The sequence below is a fragment of the Otolemur garnettii genome, unplaced genomic scaffold, assembly GCF_000181295.1.
Source record: "Otolemur garnettii isolate 467f Iridium unplaced genomic scaffold, OtoGar3 scaffold00067, whole genome shotgun sequence".
NCBI classification, from domain to species: domain Eukaryota; kingdom Metazoa; phylum Chordata; class Mammalia; order Primates; family Galagidae; genus Otolemur; species Otolemur garnettii.
Genome location: NW_003852462.1, coordinates 3,724,218 through 3,736,024, shown reverse-complemented (window position 1 = coordinate 3,736,024; position 11,807 = coordinate 3,724,218). Strand labels below are relative to the sequence as shown.

The 11,807-nt window shown below is 54.4% G+C and overlaps 1 protein-coding gene across 1 annotated transcript in view; it reads left to right on the top strand.

Annotated features, from left to right (window-relative positions):
• CHD5 (chromodomain helicase DNA binding protein 5) overlaps nt 1–7,467 on the top strand; it is a 61,378-nt gene extending 53,911 nt beyond the window's left edge. The window contains exons 33-40 of the mRNA XM_012807240.1: nt 3,677–3,766; nt 4,331–4,468; nt 4,706–4,814; nt 5,353–5,485; nt 5,876–6,071; nt 6,962–7,125; nt 7,239–7,353; nt 7,460–7,467. Coding sequence (XP_012662694.1) covers nt 3,677–3,766; nt 4,331–4,468; nt 4,706–4,814; nt 5,353–5,485; nt 5,876–6,071; nt 6,962–7,125; nt 7,239–7,353; nt 7,460–7,467 — 953 coding nt within the window. The remainder of the gene's footprint in view (nt 1–3,676; nt 3,767–4,330; nt 4,469–4,705; nt 4,815–5,352; nt 5,486–5,875; nt 6,072–6,961; nt 7,126–7,238; nt 7,354–7,459) is intronic.
• The last annotated feature ends 4,340 nt before the right edge of the window (nt 7,468–11,807 follow it).

Below are 11,807 nucleotides of genomic sequence, written 5' to 3'. Positions count from 1 at the left end.
TTCTCTTGTCTCAGCCTCCCAAGTAACTGGGACTTCGGGTGCCCGCCACAATGCCTGGCTATTTTTGGTTGTAGTTGTCATTGTTTGGCAGGCCCGGGCTGGATTTGAACCCGCCAGCTCTGGTGTATGTGGCTGGCACCTTAGCTGCTTGAGCAACAGGCCCCACCCTGGCTGCTTTGTTATTAGTGATTTCTAACTCAGTTTGAAGACACGGGTCTGTATGTTGCTGAAACCTGGTTTCTGCCTGGGTGTGGCTGGGTTTTGTGAATGTAGTGCATGTGTTTGAAAGGATGTCTGTTCTCTAATTGCTGGGTGAGATTCTAAATACATGCAGTGGAACATTAGATAATGCTTGTTAATTATGTTGTTTAAGCTCGTGTATCCTTACTAGTATTTGGCTTGCTTTGATCAGTTTCTGGGAGACTTGTGCTAAAATCTCTCATCGTTGTAGATTAATCTCTTTCTCCTTGTGATGCCAGAGTTTGCTTCATATCATTTGAGACTTGGTTGTCAGGTGCACATTTGTTCAGGGCTTTAATTTATTTTTGGCAAAATGTAACTCTAATTATTCTGTCATGACCCTCTCATCCCTCTCTAAACTTTTGCTTTAAAGTTTCTTTTGGGTGGTTTGGATTGATCTTTAGTATTAATCTGTATTTGGGTATAGTTTTTTTCTGTGCTTGTTTGAACAAATAAAATTATGTCACTTTATTGTGACATAATTCACACCCCCTACAGTTCATCCATTTAAAGTGGACCATTCCTTGTTCTTAGTATATTTGCAGAGTGGGCCAACCATCGCCATTGTCTGATTCCAGAATATTTTTGTCATTGCAATAAGAAACCTTTTACCCATCAGCAGCCCGTTTTCTCCTCCTCCCAGCCTGTGGCAGTCACCGTGTCTGTCTCTATGGATTTGCCTCTTCTGGACATTTCATATCAGTGGAACAATATAATACATTGGCTTTTCATGTCTTCTTTCACTGAGCAAACGTTTTTCAAGTTCATCCATGTCATACAGTGTATTAGGGCTTCATTCCTTTTTATGGCCAAATAATATTCCATTGTGTGGCTCTACTGTTTGGTTTATCCACTGATAGCTGCGGCATTTTGTGTTGTTTCTGCTTTTGGCTACCGTACATAATGCTGCTGTGCTCGTGGCACATGTTTTTTGTGTGGACATAGTGTTTAATTCTCTTGGGTATAGACACCAGGATAGAACTGTTAGAGCTCATGGTAACCGTTCACCACTTTGGGGAACCACCAAATTGTTTCCCACCTGTGTTACGCCAGTTGACATTCCTGCCAGCTTGTATGATGGTTCTAGTTTCTCCACTGCCTTGTCAACACTTGTTATTATCTGTCTTCCTGTTTATAGCCATGCTGGTGGGTAAGAAGCATCTGAATTGTAGTTTCGGTTTGTGTTTTCTTGTTGAGTTTCTTTTCGTGTGCTTTTAGCTCATTTGTATATATTTGTTGGAGAAATGTCTTTTCAGATTCTTTGTCCTTTTTAAAATTGGGTTATTGGCTCAGCGCCTGTGGCTCAAGTGGCTAAGGCGCCAGCCATATACACCTAAGGTGGCGGTTCGAATCCAGTCCTGGCCCACCAAACAACAATGATGGCTGCAACCAAAGAATAGCCAGGCGTTGTGGCGTGCGCCTGTGGTCCCAGCTACTTGGGAGGCGGAGGCAGGAGACTCGCTTGAGCCTAGGAGTTGGAGGTTGCTGTGAGCTGTGATGCCACGGCACTCTACCCAGGGGGAACAGCTTGAGGCTCTGTCTCAAAAAAAAAAAAAACAAAAAAAACAATAAAATTGGGATATTTGGGTTGGATGCAGTGGCTCACTCCTGTAATCCTAGCACTCTGGGAGGCTGAGGCAGGTGGATTGCCTGAGCTCAGGAGAAGCCACTGTATTCCTGACACCTGGCAGTGCTGTAAGCCATGCTTCAAATCTTCCTCTTCTGCAACTGGCCAGAGAAAACTCCCTCCTTCAAAGGAATGTTGATGATTGTGTATTATTTCTCAAAGTTTTATCTGGCTATTTCTAAATTTTATTTTTTTCTGTTGGCCGAGCTAGAATGGTGTGGTGTCAGCCTAGCACGTAGCAACCTCGAACTCCTGGGTGATCCTCCTGCCTCAGCCTCCTGAGTAGCTGGGACTATAGGCATCTTCCATAATGCCTGGCTAGTTTTTCTATTTTTAGTAGAGATGGGGGTCTCACTCTCACTATGGCTGGTCTTGAACGTGTGAGCTCAAGGGATCCTCCCGCCTTGGCCTCCCAGAGTACTGGGATTGCAGGTGTGAGCCATCGTTTCCCAGGTATAATTTTTGTTTTGGTCTTATTCTTTCCCTGTGGGTTTTACTTCTTCTTTCGAGTCCCCTCTCCCTTTGATCACCTCTGACATACTTTACAATCCCTTTGACATTGTTCTGTCATCTCCAGACGCTCATCTCCTCATAGAGTGTCAGCCTGTTCTTGCCATGGTGGGTGAAGCATTGTTTCCGGGTCTGGGCTGGCTGTATCTTGGCCAGGGATTGTTTTAGCAGCAGGAATCCCATGGCACTTGGGTAGTGGGAGTGCCCCTCCCCACTTTCTTCCAGAAGCCGAGGGCACAGTGGTCTGGGACCAGTTTATATGATGCTCTCTTCTGCCTGGGTGGTGCAGTTCAGATTCCACAGCTCTGAGTTTGTTTGGATTCCTCATGGGAGCCGTTCTTCCTTATGCCGAAGATGGGCTTCCCCAGGCCAGTGTGCAGAACTTTTCTCTTTCACAGAGACCACAGGTCTTAAAGCTGGGTTGGCTTAATTCTGCCTCTCTGTATCTTTCGGTCTTGAGCCCTTATCTGTCCTGCCTTGGTTTTGAGACCCTGCTGCAAGTTCCAGGCCTTCTGAGTTGCTCCTGGTGTCAGGTAACTGCCTGCCTGGGGCCACCAGCTGCCAGGTGATGCTTCCTTCACTTTAATTTCCCTTCTTTTTCTGACAGCCGATGATTTCCTGTTTTTGGAAGCTCCCCGACCTGTGTGCTTTCTTTCTTTCTTTTTTTTTTTTTTTTGAGACAGTCTCACTCTGTTGCCCTGTGTAGAGTGCCCTGGTGTCATCACTCACAGCAACCTCCAACTGTTGGGCTTGAGTAATCCTCTTGATTCAGCCTCCGCAGTAGCTGGGACTACAGGTGTCTGCCACTATGCTGGCTGGTTTTTCTATTTTTTATACAGACGGAGTCTCGCTCTTGCTCACACTGGTCTCAGAAGTCCTGAGCTCAGGCGATCTTCCTGCCTTGGGCTCCCAGAGTGCCAGGATTACCGGCATGACCCCCTGTGCCCAGCTTTCACTGGTGTGCTTTTTAATGCAATGAATTTTGCCAGTGATTCCGGGGGTTGTAAGTGGATGTTGGCTGTAGCAAAGACTCACTGCTTTGCAGGAACTCCAAGTCATCTGGTTATTGCTGCAGTGGGAGAAAGTGGAGACAGTGCTGTGGGGATGTAGGGGATGGGGCAAGTTGGGGGGCCGTTTAGGCCCTCCATGGGACTTCCCTTTGATGGCTCTTGTTGGACTCTGAGTTACTCCAGTGGGTAACATGTTGGCAAGTACGGTTCTGTGTGGCTAAAACGGCACCAGAAGGAAAGCTGTCGCCCTGAGTCCTGTCCCAGCTCACAGGCCTTCCTTGCCTTGCAGAGGAAGTGCTTCCCGAGAAGGAGAAGATTCTGGACAAGCTGGAACTGAGCTTGATCCACAGCAGAGGGGACAGTGGCGATCTCAGGCCAGGTCTGGGGCTCTTCTGTGTGCTCTGCCCAGTCCCTCAGTCCCCCAGTCCTCCAAGAGTGTCCTCTGGACCCCACCCAGCCTCCTGGGCCCTGTCCTCTCAGCCACAGGTCCTGGTACACATTCCTCTTCCTCTCCCTTGAGCCCTCCTCACATCCAGCCACCAAGGGAGGGGGAGGGCTGGTTGTAGAGCTTGGCCTGGGGGACTCAACTGGAAGCTTTGCCTACCTCTGGGGGTTAGAACATTTTGGAATATGCCTGGGATCAGACTCCACAGGCAGCTCCTCGGCCATCCTTGGACTTAAACTGTACTTTTTACAGCGCTCTCCTGCCCAGTGGGTGCCAATGTGGTAGGGGAGTGGACTAGGGCCTGGAACTAGCCTCAGTGCTCAGCACGGAGAGAGGGGCTGCTGGTTTGTTGTTTAAAACCATTTGAGTGGTTGAGCCCCTTTAGGACAAGGGGGATGTGTGTCCTACTTGGCTTTGGGCCCCCAGTACTTGCAGAGAGAGGCCCCTGGGTTCTGCCTTTTTGGGTGGTCAGATGAATATGACCTGTGTCCCCCACAGATGACACCAAGGCTGAGGAGAAGGAGTCCATAGACACACAGCAAAATGGGGACAAAGAGGAAAATGAGGAGGGGCAGAAGGAGGACAAGCATGGAAAGTTCAAATTCATGTTCAACATTGCAGATGGGGGCTTCACAGGTACCAGTGTGGGTAATGGACAGAGAGCTGGGGCTGTTAATGTTACAGGAGTCAGGGCAGATGTCTATTTTATACTAGAGTATGAATGGCTGATAAAAAAAAATCCATTATATAATTTTAGCAACACCAGACCTCTGGCTAGGGGTGGGGTACTGACAAAGAGGGAGGGGGACAGGCCCACCTCTTTTGAGAGCCTGGGAGACATCGCTTGTTCTGCTCACCTGGGCCCATTTCCAGAGCTGCACACGCTATGGCAGAATGAGGAGCGAGCTGCTGTGTCCTCGGGGAAGATCTACGATATCTGGCACCGGCGCCATGACTACTGGCTGCTGGCGGGCATCGTGACGTATCCTTGGCCGGGCCCAGCTGGGCAGACTCCTGCTTGTTCCTCTCCTCTCCTTGGGGAGAGCACCTCTGATGGCTCTAGGAAAATCCTTCCTTGCCTCTTTTAACTGATGGCTGCTGGAAACCCTTGGCATTCCTTGGCTTGCAGCTGCAGCACTCCCCTCTCTGCTTCTGTGGTCATGTGGCCTCCTTCCCTGTGTGTCTGCGTCCAGATTTCCCTCTTAAGACACCAGTCCTGGGATTGAAGGCCCACCCTAAACCAGTATTATGTCTTATCTTGATTACCTTTGCAGAGACCGTATTTCCAAATAAGGTCCCACTTCCAGGTATGAGGGTTTGGGACTTGAATGTCTCTGGCTTTGGTAGTTGGGGCCAAGGAGTTAACCCCATGAAACCTCAGTGCTGTGGCTGGTGCCTGAGGACACTAGTCAGTGTCTGCTGATGCTTCACTGTTATCGTCAACATCTCACGCCCCGCCCCAGCTCCCAGGGCCCCACGTCTTCCAATGGCTGGGTTTGCCCTTAACAGTGCCCACCCAGGCACGGCTATGCCCGCTGGCAGGACATCCAGAATGACCCAAGATACATGATCCTCAACGAGCCCTTCAAGTCTGAGATCCACAAGGGCAACTACCTGGAGATGAAGAACAAGTTCCTGGCTCGCAGGTTCAAGGTCAGTCCTCTGCAGGGCTGGAGGCTTCGGGGCAGTGACAGGTTCTAGGAGGGCAGCAACCCCTGCCCCATATGCCTAGAGCTGGGTCAGGCTGTCAACAAAGAGGAGTCAGTCGATCAACTAACAGTGTTGGGATTCTTGCTCTGGGCCAGGCCCCACTAGATAGATATTCACTGTCCTGAGGTGGTGACGGATACAGAGGACCCAGCTTAGTGAAGGCTCCCAGGGGTGGCCAGACTGAGAGAAGAGGGGATAGTTGGTGGGAGTGTGTCCTTCTGCCTTTCTTCCTGTGTGGAGCTATGGCCTGGGGCTGGTGCTGGTGGAGGAAAAGGGTAGTGGCCATCCAGGAAGAGGGGCCAGGCTGACCCTCAGTCCTCCACCCATTGGCAGCTGCTGGAGCAGGCGCTGGTCATTGAGGAGCAGCTCAGGAGGGCGGCATACCTCAACATGACCCAGGACCCCAACCATCCAGCCATGGCCCTCAATGCCCGCCTTGCCGAGGTGGAGTGCCTTGCTGAGAGCCACCAGCATCTGTCCAAGGAGTCCCTTGCTGGGAACAAGCCTGCCAATGCCGTCCTACACAAGGGTGAGGGAGCCCTGCACCGTGGTTGCCCACTTTCTCCTGCTAAGGGAGTGCTCCTGTCTTTAGATGAGGGCTCTGACGGTATCGGAGCTGGAGACAGAACATCAGCCCACAGGCTGTAGCCTCCTGTGCCAGGATGGGACGGTCCTGCCATCTGGCCCCTCACGTCCCCTGTGGGGAAACTGAGGCTCCTTCTCTTGCCTTTTTCTGAAGGCCTACTGTGATGCATGACCTGGGCTGGGGTTAGGTAACACAGAAAACCAGGAAATTGTAAAGGCTCCTGTTTATTAAACCCTGACAACGTCCCTTAAACTCGTTATCCTGTGAATCCTCTTAATTTCCTTACATGGTGAGGTTCTTATTGTCCCCACTTTAAAGACAAAGATACATTGAGACTCGGGGAGGGGAAGTGATTCGTCTAAGGATCTCCTGGGATTTGGACCTCGGACACTGGCTCTGTCTGTAATCTTTGGGCACATTTCTCCCCACAGGGAGCTCCCAGGCTGGGAGCAAGATTGTCCAGAATGAAAAGGGATGTAGCCAGGGTCAAGGTCACTCCTGAGAGTCTCTGGACTCATACATTGGTGCTCTGTCTGCTAAGCCACAGCCCACCTTGGGAGCACCATGTGCGGCAGGGGGCTGGGGCTGGGGCTGCAGCCTCTCTGAGAAGGTTCTAGGAGGGAGGCCCAGTGTTGGGTTAAGGGCCCCAGCCGAGCCCAGAGGGGCCCAGGAGAGTTCTCTGGAAAGCCCCACTGTGCCCTTGGTTGGCAATGCTCTCTGCCTCATGGTCTGGGTGGACCTGGTGCACAGTGCCCCTGGCGCCTGCTGCCCCTGGGAGTAGCACCTGGCAGGTGCTACCGGGCCTTCTGCCCACCCTCCGCCTCCCACCATAGTCCTGAACCAGCTGGAGGAACTGCTGAGTGACATGAAGGCTGATGTTACCCGCCTGCCCTCCATGCTGTCCCGCATACCCCCGGTGGCCGCCCGCCTACAGATGTCTGAACGCAGCATCCTGAGCCGCCTAACCAACCGGGCTGGTGACCCCACCATCCAGCAGGTCAGGTTCGGCCCTCATGCCCCGCTGGAGCCCCACCATGTCCGGGTGCCCCTGGGTTGGGGAGGGGGTAGGGGTGGGGGCGACCCCCTGTAAAGCTGAGTCCTTGCCTCCAGGGCGCTTTCGGCTCCTCCCAGATGTACAACAATAACTTTGGGCCCAACTTCCGGGGCCCTGGACCGGGAGGGATTGTCAACTACAACCAGATGCCCCTGGGGCCCTATGTGACCGGTAGGTGCCCGTCGGCCTCGGGGCAGCATGCACACAGGCGCCCGCCGGCCCTGCCTGCCTCCGCCTCCGACGCCAGGCAAGCCCACGGTTTCTCTCTTTCTGACAGATATCTAGCTGTCCCCGAGACTTCCCTCTGTCGCAGCGCTCGTTTCCAGCTGAGGTGAGGCACTGCTGGGTGTCCCACTGTCCACCCTCTCTCAGGCTGGCAAGTTGGGCCTGGCCAGAATTTCTGTCCTTGAGCCTTGGAGCCTCTGCTGCCTCTGGGGCCCTGAGAGCCACCCACTTGCCTGGAGCCCCTTTGCCCCCACCCCTTTGGCCCTGGGACCACCTCACGGTCTGTGTGTCTGCCCTCCGGGGGCCTGGGGGGCAGGACGTGTGGGGCTGGTGGGCTCGGTCTTGCTCCTGTGTGTGCATACGCCTGTGCCTGTTGGTGAGTCAGGCCGGTGGCCCTGGCCAGAGCCCTGTCCTGCCTCTGCTGCCTGCTGGTGTCAGGTGCCACATCTTGTCTCGCCCTCCCCTTCTGCCCAGGGTCAGGAGGGTGGCTGAGGGTTTGGGGGGAGGTGTTACTGTCCAGGAGAGGGGGGCTTATGCCAGGGAAAATCCCAGTTCACCCAAGCCTCCTTCCCCGGACTACCAACCTCTACTGACCCTATCTGCCCCTGAGAGAACTATCACATGACAGCCGGGGCTCTGGGGCCTTCCAGGCTGCTCTGTAGCAATCTTGACCAGTGGCCTGTGGTTGGGGGGTCATGGCTCAGGAGCCCTCTCTGGTTGTCGTTGGCTGTGATGGGCAGCTATGGCTGTCGGGTCCCCCTCTCTGCCCTGACCCCGCTCTGAGTAGAGGTCCGGCTGGCCATCCAGCTGCCCCCCAGCCGTCCAGCTGCATCCCCTGCCATCTGCCCTCTGCAGCCGTGCTTGCCGGGCCAGCTGCCTGACGCCCACAGGAGAGAAAGCTGCCGCCTTTTTAGGAGCCAGTGCCACCTTGGGACAAAAAGGGAAGCCAAGTAATGCCATCATGTGGAGGACGAGGCCCAGCCCGCTGGGCAGAGCCCAGGAGTGCCACCTCATCACGGTTCAAGTGTTCTTCCACAGTGTCAGCCAAGCCACGCGGGACGTGCCCCTTACCACCGTTTCCAGAATGACTTCTTAGAAGAGATTTCATTTATTTGTACATCTTTTGCACTTTCCTATTGAAGACTTGAACACGTTTATCTTGATAAAAGTCGGATGATGTGTGGAAGATTCTAATCCTGCAGCACTTAACGTCTCTTTACCAACGGGCTCTGGACCAGAAGGGAAGCTCTCCGGAAGGCCCGGTGCTGTCTGTGGACTCGGCCCAGCTGAGGAGGATGCAGTGTGGGTGCCCTGGGAGGAGTCCTCAGAGTGCCCTTGCCCCATCCTGTCTGTACCTGTGTGATGTGATGGCCATTTTGCCCCAGCCCACTGCCTGCTGGGGTCCCCCAGCACCAGATAGGTCAGGTTTGGGGGGTAGCCATGCAACCCAGTGGTGGAGACCCTGGCTGATGCCAGGGCAGGGCAGGGCTGGAGACCACCAGAGATTTGCTATTTCCTTGCAGGGAGGGGACTCCTCTGTTAGCAGGTATCTGTCCCAGGTGCAGTGTGTCTCAAAGGCCCTGGACTCTGTAGTTGCCAGTGGAGCACCTGTGGGCCCAGCTGCTCATGGCCGGTGGAAATATGTGCTCCAGGGAGGGAGGGGAGGACCAGCTTGTCTCAGAGCCACTAAAGGAAGGGGTTTCGGGTCTACCATCCGCCAGGGATGTGGCCTTGGGGTGTTAATGTCCCTGCAAGGAAAGTTATGGACACTGAGGTGGCCCTGGAGACCCTGGTCTGGCCCTGTGCCCTGGGAGCCTGCCCCAGCCACCTCTGGGTAGGCTCCCTGTACACATTTCCCTGGGCCACAGATGCTGGTGGGGGAGCCTGGACTCATCCCTGTTCTGTCTCCGGTGAGACCTTCATTGGGGCACTAGCTGCTTGAGGCAGGGACCCCGGCTACTGTTGCTGAGTCTCAGAGGGCTCTGCTTGGAAGTGGAGACGGGCCGCTGGCCTCTGTGGTCCTCTGCCCTCTCCCACTGGAGCATTCAGGGCTTCCTGCCTTGTGTCCTGGGCTATCTTTCCATATGTCTGTTGTCCACTGTCACAATTCCTGTCCCTCCCCTGCCCCAGCTGGAGGTAAAATGTAGGGGAAGGGAGGGAGGAGTGGGCAGGGCTCTGGGCCGATCTGTGTGTGGTCCTCCCTGACCCCAGGTCAGCCCAAAGGGGGCGTCCAGTGAAGGTGCCCCAGGATTGGGGTCCTCAAAGTGTAAGGAAGGGGCTCTGTGAGAAGCTCGCTAGGCCTGGGGGTGGAGGCACCTGGGGGCCTGAAGGGTATATTGCATATCTGGGCCTGCCCGAGGATAGCAGGGTGGTCAAGGCTGGGGCCAGGACTGTCGGCTTGTCTTGTGGACACTTGGGCAATTATCCGGCCCTCACTGAGCTCTGTATGTCCTCATCTAGTGTGGCTATCTGAGCTCTGGAGGGCCGGGACCCCAAGACTCCTCCGTCTTTATGTCCTCACATTTGGTCTTGGTTGAGAGCCCCAAGGCTGGCCTGACCCAGTGCTGTGGGGGTCAGAGTGGGAGACTCCTGAGGCAGAGAGGGGAGGACTGTTAGAGAGCTTGGGAACAGCACAGACTTCCATGACACACGTGTAGTGGCGGCTGTGGCCATTCCAGCCCCTGCTGGTTCATCCACTCACGTCCTCTGGCCAGTGCCCCCCTCTGCAAAGGCTCCTGGCTCAGGCTACAGGGCGGCTTGGAATGCCCTCATCTCCCAGTAGGTGGTGGTAGCTCTGTGTCCTCGTGTTTCACCCCAGGAAGCTTCTCTCTCTCTCTCTCCCAGGCCTTGCCTGGGGTTCCCTTCTCTGCCATGCTAGAGTCGGGCACCCACGGACAACCTGGCTCAAGCTCCTGTAGGCCTACTCCCCCAGACCACTGCCTGGTCCCGGGAAGGGCCATGCTATCGGTGACTGGTACCCAGGAGGCCAGGAGGGAGGGGCCACCAAGAGGTGGGAGCAGGTTTCTGGCTGACTGGTTCCGGAGAGGAGAAAGGATTGTGAGAACGGTTCCTTCTTGGCTTATCAGTTGTTTCCTGCCGAAAGTGGCGATGGGGCAGGAGAAGTGTCCGTGTCTTGGCGTCTGCAGGCTGCATTTGGTTGTGCTGCTGGCAGAATTAGGGTCTTGTGCACAGTGTGACCCTGTGTGCCAGCTGTGTGTTTATGTTTCCAGCCACTTTATGATTTAAACCAGTGCTGAGAAAATCGGGTTTCTGTTGAACCCCCTTTTGCCCAGTGGGCTCTCAGATGACATGGTGAGTTTAGGTTGCAGCAGTGACATCTGGAGGGCTCCCTTCTCAGACACACCTGCCATGGACACAGATCCCTGAGAGCCACCTTTGGGAGCTCTTTTGTTCTCTGAAAATTCGGCTTTTCCCAGAGGCAGCCCTGAACATTCCCTGTCCCATGAGACCAGGACTGTGGTCCCCAGGTCCTCCCCTGCCGAGGTCAGGGGCTGCTCGAGTCTCAACCCAGGGACACCTGCAGTCCTTACTCTTGTCCCAGATCACAGGGCTTTTGAGGGCCCGAGGGGGTTTGAGTAGAAGGTGGCCAGCTGTCAGTCCCGTGGAGCCTCCAGTGTGTGCCAGGGTCTGGAGGGTGGGAGCCGAGACCAACACTCCCTCCACCCACCCTGACCATCTTGGTGGCCTGGCTGTGGCCAAAGGTGGATGGGTACCCCCTCCGACAGCTCTCCTGTGCAAACCGCAGCACTGGTCAAAGCAGCTGGCTCTGGTCCCGTTTTCTATGTCTGAAAGTTTACAGGTTGTGGTACATCAGCCCAAAGTCATTGGTGTCGTCGTGTTTTTAGATTCTTTTTCCTTAATTTTCAGATTTTTTTTTTTAAACAAAGTATTTTTTTAGGCACGATAACCCAGAAAGGGCCCATTGGGTGTGTGTGTGTGTCCTGAACTCCTCACGTAGAGAAAGGATGGAGCCCAAGTCCCCCTGAAGAGGAGGGAAGGGTCCCACCGGTCCGTGGGATCTGAGCTGGGAGGAGTGGATGGAGTGAACCGCAGCCACCCAGACTCAGCATCTAGCCCAGCTAAGAGAGGGCTGGCCCCTTGCCCTAGGCTGGAGAACAAGGGGACCCTGGGCTGGGTGCAGGGCCAGGGGCACTTGGGCAAGTCAGGAGTCCTGGCCTGCGTCCCAGCGGAGGCGGGGTTTGCGCTTTGGAAGCTGAGCTCCTTGTGTGTCTGGTCTCCACCCGTGGGAGGCTGGACAGAGCCTGTAGCCGACACAATCACCTTTACTTTGTACTCTGTGTGTATGTTTTGGTTTTTGTGTTTTAATAAATCCTTTGGGAAAGGATTGAATCAAAGTGACTTTTTAAGAATTCTTACAA